The sequence below is a fragment of the Capsicum annuum genome, chromosome 6 (assembly GCF_002878395.1).
Source record: "Capsicum annuum cultivar UCD-10X-F1 chromosome 6, UCD10Xv1.1, whole genome shotgun sequence".
Taxonomy (NCBI): domain Eukaryota; kingdom Viridiplantae; phylum Streptophyta; class Magnoliopsida; order Solanales; family Solanaceae; genus Capsicum; species Capsicum annuum.
The window spans coordinates 198,475,936-198,483,478 of NC_061116.1; the positions used below are offsets into that span (position 1 = coordinate 198,475,936).

At 35.3% G+C, this 7,543-nt stretch overlaps 1 protein-coding gene across 1 annotated transcript; it reads left to right on the top strand.

Annotated features, from left to right (window-relative positions):
* Window positions 1-3,002: 3,002 nt before the first annotated feature.
* On the top strand, window positions 3,003-4,040 carry LOC107874790 (putative F-box/LRR-repeat protein At5g41840). Its single transcript, XM_016721530.2, has one exon. It carries the CDS (start codon window positions 3,003-3,005, stop codon window positions 4,038-4,040), a length of 1,038 nt encoding a protein of 345 aa, XP_016577016.2.
* The last annotated feature ends 3,503 nt before the right edge of the window (window positions 4,041-7,543 follow it).

The window sequence follows — 7,543 nt, forward strand, 5'->3', positions numbered from 1 at the left end:
AAAAATCAAGGCGATTCTCGCAATGGAGTAAAGAAGAAAGAAAACTTCCCTCCATGCAAGTATTGCAAAAAAATCAATCACAAAGAGGATAATTGTTGGTTTAAGGGAAAGAAACTACCTCTCCAGTGTAGTTATTGTAATAAGCTTGGACACATTGAAAAGTTTTGCAGAGTGAAGAAGGAGAACAACCAAAAAACTCAAAAAGTCAACGTCAACAGGAGGAGTTTGTGTTTACGGCGATGGCAGCAACAAGATTGAATGATAAAAACACATGGTTTCTGGACAGTGGTTGCACTCAACACATGACCAACAAACGAGAATATTTTACGAAATTGGAATCTGCCAAAGGTAGTATCAAGTTGGCCGATAAAATCACGTTGGATATTGTTAGTAAAGGAATTATGGCAATTAAAGCTCCCAAAGATACTAAATTTATTCAAGATGTTTTGTTGGTACCTGATCTTGACCAAAATCTTTTGAGTATTGGTCAAATGCTAGAACAAGATTATATGTTATTGTTCAAAGACAAAAAATGTGTTGTTTCTGATTCTAGCGGCCAAGAAGTGATTACGGGTTAAATGATAAAAAGAAGTTTTCCTTTGAATTGGAACTCAAATTTTGAGCAAGTTTGTCGAAGTAGTCAATGTGAACAGGTTATTGTGACCACCAAGCACAACGATGACAATTTTATTTTTTATTCTGGAAAAAATAAAAATTGTTGCGCTACAATGGACATTGAAATTGAACAAATCACTTCTCAAGAAAATCCTCAAAAGCTTCAAAACAATAACAAGGCTATAACTAAGGGTAATCCACATACTGTAGCTGGAACCACATCCGAATCTCCAGACTCTGGCAATAACAATAGTTCCAATTCAGACGTCACATTTCATAAAGATCAGAATGACGGAGATGATGGGATGGATGATTGCGATGATGTGTCAGATACTATGAGGACTCCAATACTTCGTAAGAGATTGTGGAAAATAAAAAAAACCATGTACTGAATGAGGTTAGAAAAGAGATAGTCAGATACTATGAAAACAGGAAATAAAGTAGATGTACACAGAAAAGCGTTTGAAGAAAGCAAAGGATTTATCAAAAAGCAGAGACACCATCACAATTTATTGATGACGGAGAAGATTAACTCAATTACTCAAAGGATTTGGTTTCTTTCCTTTTAGGAGCCATATTTTCTTAAATTAACAGGAACATAAAATTGATTATAGTTGATTAATGCATCATTAAAAAAGGATAACAGTAAATCTAACATGCACAACAGTAAAATAACAATTCCAACACACCATACATCTGTTGCACCAGGTATGTTATCTGTTGCAATATATAACCGACCTGTTGCAACGGATGAGTAAACCATTGGAAATAATAAAAGCAGATCACTAATCTATTGCACCAGGTAGTTTATCTGATGCAACATATAACCAACCTGTTGTAATGGATGAGTAAACCGTTGGAAATCATATAAACAGATCACTAATCTGTAGTTTCAGGTAGTTATCTGTTATAACATATAACCAACCTATTGCAACGGATGATTAATCCATTGAAAACAGTAAAAATAGATCACTCATCTGTTGCACCAGGAAGGTTATGTGTTGCAACATATAACCAACCTGTTACAATGGATGAGTAATTCATTGGAAACAGTAAAACAGATCACTGATCTGTTGCACCTGGCAGGTTATCTATTGCAACATATAACCAACCTGTTGCAATGGATGAGTAATTCGTTGGAAACAATAAAACAAATCTCTGGTCTGTGGTAAAATGAGTTATCTGTTGGACCAATATATTTTTGATTTCTTCCAAACAGAAGAGTCGTTTATCGCAATAAATGAATGATCTGTTAGATTGTTCATCTGTTGCATCACATTTTCATAGTTGCATCAGATTTGCGTGTGATGCATTAGATGTTTTATCTGTTGCATTAGATGTTGCATCTGTTGCAACACCATTTTTACAAAGACAAACAACAAATCAACCCAGCAACACCTACACATCACGCACACACACTAAGAATATCAACGGTGACCAAAAATCACCAAAAATTCGAATCAACAATTCGACAACAAGAAGAAGAAATGTCAATTATTAGGGTTTTATTCAGTCCACATTTCAAATTTAAGTAAGAAATATTGAAATTGTTAACCAAAACTAGAAGAGTAGTTGGCTCAAGTTCCCCTGTTTCTTCATAATTTTTTACCTATGAAAAAAGAAATGGGACAATGAAGAACTCGAAGTTATCACCGGAGAAGTCTTCACATAGATTGACGGTTGAAAGTCGAAAAGAAATTCATCCAGCTATTTGTCACCGGAGGTTGAAGTCGCTGGAGATTGAAGGGAGAAATTTTGCAGAACAATTGGTTGGAAGAGAGTTGCGAGAAGCTGTCGAGGGAGAGGAGAGAAACGCTTGATTTGGATTGAAGAGGGGTGTGGGTTGGGTTGATTTGTATTTTTGAAAAGATTAGAAAGTTTTGAAAATATTAATCAAGTCCACAATTAACTTAATCAAGTTATGTTTGACCCTTTAAATTGGTCAATGTCACCAATATTTCATTCAATACTTAAAACACCTTTCCTTCAATTTTGTCAGGTAACTTGTTGTAATAACGTTTTCCTTCGTAAATAGGCCTGCCTACAATTATATTCATCAACTCGTTGAATTACAGGATACAAGTGCCAATTATAGTTGAATTTAACTAAAACTACTACTCCCATAAACTCTATCCTTATGTTTTAAGTACTATAAATAAATTTTATTTTATAGTTAGAAATTTTAATGTGGTGTGTCATACGTATTTAAGTTTCTTTCTTTCTTGTAAATTGTAAAACATAATAAAAGAAATATATAACAATATTTGTGTTAGACTCCTTCCATAAGTTGGTTCCGTTTAGGATAAGAGAATGACACACACCCTTATAAATATTTTCACAGGCTTGAGGTTAGGGTTTTCAAACCCCAGAGAATAAATTTGGGGCCAATGGAAGGGAGTAGTGATGCAACATGTGGTGATCGAATTTCGAAATTGCCAGAGCCAATTTTGCATCATATCCTGTCTTTCCTACATGCTAAGCATGCGGCACGAATGAGTACATTGTCCAAGGTTTGGGATAGTGCTTGGAATTCACTCCCCTACTTAGATTTTGGTGAGATTTTCTGGTGGTCAAAAGATCTGAATGTTGTTATGGATCAAACTCTAGCAAGTAGGAAAAAGCACAAGATTTCCATGCAAAGGTTCTCTCTATGGTTAAGCTATTATGCTTGTCTTTCTTATGACGACAGATGGATTAAGATACTCATAGCTTGTAATATCAAAGAGTTGAATCTAAGAGTAGAAACACATTATTATCGAGGCAACTTCCTATACGGCAGCTTGCCCGTGGCAATCTTTGCTGCCAAGTCGCTAAATGTGCTGAGTTTGCATGGATTTAATATTGAATTGCCCGCTGATGATGGTACGATAAATTTATCATCTTTGCGAGAATTGCACCTCTCTTTTGTGTTTTTGGATGAGCAATTTATTAAGGCTATGTGCACAAGCTGCTGCAATTTAGAGCATCTGTCTCTGCAGTATTTCAACGGACTCACCAGCTTTCAAGTTGGTGGTACTTTACCTAAACTGAAAATGATTAACTTGGTAAACTTGGAACCTCCCGATTCATTACTCCAATTGGTTGATATTGTAGCAATTAATCTCAAAAATCTTAGCATCAGCAACAAATTTTATGGGAATATAAATGTTGTAAGAATAACTGCTTGCAAAGCCCTCAAGAATTTGTACCTCAATTGTGTGGATATCACTGATAATTGGTTAGAGGAACTATTTTACAGCCTAAAAAATCTTGAAAAGTTTGATTTAATATGTTGCAAGGCCTTGAAGATTATGAAGATCACGAGTGAAAGGCTCAAACAACTAAGAGTAGTTGATTGTCACAATTTGATTGCTGTTGAATTGGACACTCCTAATTTAATAAAGTTCCACTGTTTTAATGAGAAGTTTAAAGTTTTCTTGGGTTGAAGGAAGAGAAGAGGGCAAAAGGTACGAACATATTTTAATAAACAAAGTTCCCTTGCATGCCGTTCAATATTGGTATTAGCCCATTAAGAGTTGTTCAGATAAATATTGTTGCCCCAAAATATTTGGAAACGTTGTTAATGATTTTTGCTTATCCTTGATCATTAGACAAATTATTGCTATTGAATAAACCAGAAGATATATGGAGTTGATCAACTTCAACAAGAATAGTACAAAAACCAAGGAATTCAAGATTCAAACATTCTTTATACTTGACATTGTTCCTCTTACTTGCTCAAACTGAACATTGTGTTTGGATGAAGTGTTTCTTCTGTTTCCTCCTTTTCTCCCGCCTAGATCCAAGGACATCTTGCTTGTAGTTTTGATTAATAAGAACTTTCCTACTAACACTGCTAGCTATTGGTAGTCTTCAGCTGGCTATTCCCGTGTATTGTGAGCCTTAGGTTCACCTGGTGGTACTGCTTCCTTTAGTACTGTGCATTTTATTCTTTGACCATTAGAAAGTACCCGTTTATTGTACTCGCTTAGATGATTCCTCTGTTCAGTATTGTTTTGATTTCGAGCGGCAATAGGCTAACACCAATAGAGTTCTAAACCTTTCTAATTCTGCATTCATGATTCTTTATAACGCTAACATTTTACCTCTGTTCCTGTTGTTTATATAGTCCATACTAAATGATTTTCCTCTGTTTGACAGTTAATATATGCAGATGCATCAGGTGAAGTTGATAAGCCTTGTTGTGCATCTCTATCTGGGAAATGTTGGAGGCGTAAGGTGAAAGTCAATTTGCACTAATGCATTCATCTTGGAGATGGTCACTTTTGCCGATTTAATATGGTAAATTGTATTTCTTAGCATGAGTATCATTATTGCTGGACCTTTTGACCAGTAAATTGCTAACTGATTGCATTCTGAAACATTTAAAATCTACCCCAGTTGAGCTAAAATTACAGTTTTCCAGACAAAGCAATTCAAATAGGAAAATAAAAAGAGCGTTGGCAAAAGAAACTTGTTTGTCTGGTAAATTCAAAATAATTTTGCAATAAATAGCCTTGTACTGGAGAGAGCTATCTGTTAAATTACACATGCTTTTTGTGGAATATGATGCTTTTGGCAGAAGGGGAGTCTTGGAGCACGATAAAGTTAATCTCTGTGAGACCAATAGGTCACGAGATATTTTGGATACATCCACTTCTAATTGCAAATTTGCCATAAAAGTGAGGATCAACTCTTGTATATTCTATGTTCGCGACAACAATTTGTGCGGTCTAAATAGAACTGGACCATTACTCAGAAAATCGTACATAATTAGATTATTCACCTTAGGGAATAATGCTAGATATGAAGCACACGATGTGCCATAGAACTCAACAATCACTAATCTATCCTCAGATTGACTTAATGCGTCTACAGTACTCATTCTGCGTTGATAACGATAATCTGGTCTTGCTAAGTAAACCAGTTTTCTGGATTATTTTTTTCGACTCTTTTCTCCAAAACCACAACCAAGACAACACATTTCCTTAGACGAACCTAACAAATATAGCTTCATGCCAATAGATTTTCGTTTCTCATTTGTTTTAAGGACTAGAACAATGGAAAATTACCCATTCATTAGGCTTAAGGCATAATACATCTTCTGAAGAGAAAACAAGTATTTTGCTTTGGAGCTTCAACGATCTAGATAGTTATAGCAGTAAATGCAACTGCACGTCGCTCCTCAAAATAAAAATTTAACCTTGCAGAAAGAAAGTCTGATGACTGAACACTTATTCTTGACATGCTGCCTTGCATATTGAGAATACAATTAAGTAAATAAAACTGTGCTCTCTCTAACGGTTTAATCTTTTCTGGATAAGATGGTCACACACTTCAATCTTGAATGTCAAACTTCATTTCTCCAATTAGTGTTTAACAAAATACTTAAGCACACAGTCTCGCATCAAATTCATAGACATACTGAAAACTTCCCCATACTATGCAAAACATACAGGAGTTACCTTAAAAAGAACCAAACAATCCTGGAGGCATAATCTGAAGGAAGACAAAAACGGGAAAGGCAAAAACTTTATGTGAAAAATTGAAGTTACCTTGCATCCACAGCGCTGTTTTCTCATCATTGAACCTATTATATCTTTAAAATTATGGATTCCTATCTAGTATTCATTGATATTTTAGTAGATTTTGACATAAATTTATGCATCACTCCGGAAGTACCGGTTTAGGTACTGAAAGGCCACATCCGGTTCTGCACCGTTTTAATATTAACTGCAGAGAAACCCATGAATCCTCTTTATTGAAGATTAGATGATATGGATATATAATACCTCAGTTTGAATATTCCACACTTGAAATGATGTGTCGTTGTCGTTAAGGTAAAGCGAGAAAGACCAGTTATATAATTCCAGCCACTTGATTCAAACTGGTGCATTGTAATTAAGCTCACCATTGTCTGTCTCTTAGTGAACAGACATATATAGATCATTGTGTTTAAAGGGATTATAAAAATACTGCCTAATTAGACAAGATGAGTGAGATGTTGAAACTTGGAAGTCATATTTTCAGCAATTTCTCAAAATAGATTTGATAAAAGGCAACCAAAAATTAGAAAAGCTAAATCTATGTGTCATGTCCCAAAATAATCCTTAGACGTGACTGGCTCCCGCTAACACCACTTGTCGGGAGAATCAAATTTCCATACATTCACATGGTCTACAAACGCACATATACAACCCCACATGCATGAAATAGTCATTAACGCAGAGTAATATCCAACAAGATACCACCTAGAGATTTATGAAAACGACAGTAGTTTAGATATCAAATCTCTAACCCAAGTCCCACTCTAAGTTCATGGAGCATCTAAACAGAGTTACATGAGTTCAACTTTAGGGCATGCAAGCCCAACGAAAAGAAATGTAGTCTAAAAGATCTAACATTGAATGACAGCCTTCACGACCAATGGGAAGGTTCACCACAACAATGGAATTCACGCGTAAGAATCATCAGCCACTGGTCTCCCTCCGCAACGGTATCTGTAGACATGTAAGTAAGGAGTGAGTTATATATAAATATAACTCAGTAAGATCCTCGACTCGCTACTTTAATACCCCTGGAACAAGTGTTAGAAAATACAACAACACCAAGAACATAAAGTTATTAGGCACGGAACTATATCATAATAAGGTAACCAACGAGGCTCAAAAATCCTTCATCAAGAACCATATATCTCAATACAATTTCATACAGAGCACTTATCATAATTTGTAATTAAAGTAATTAGCCAACACCAGAAGTTTCGGGCAACATATACAATGCATCAAATATATAAAGAGTATACACAATACTCAGGGGGAACATACACAATGTCCCATATCAAATCAACAAGCATACACAATGCTCAAGGGAAACATACACAATGTCCCATATAAAATCAACAAGCATACACAATGCTCAAGGAAAGCATACACAATGTCCAAAGGAA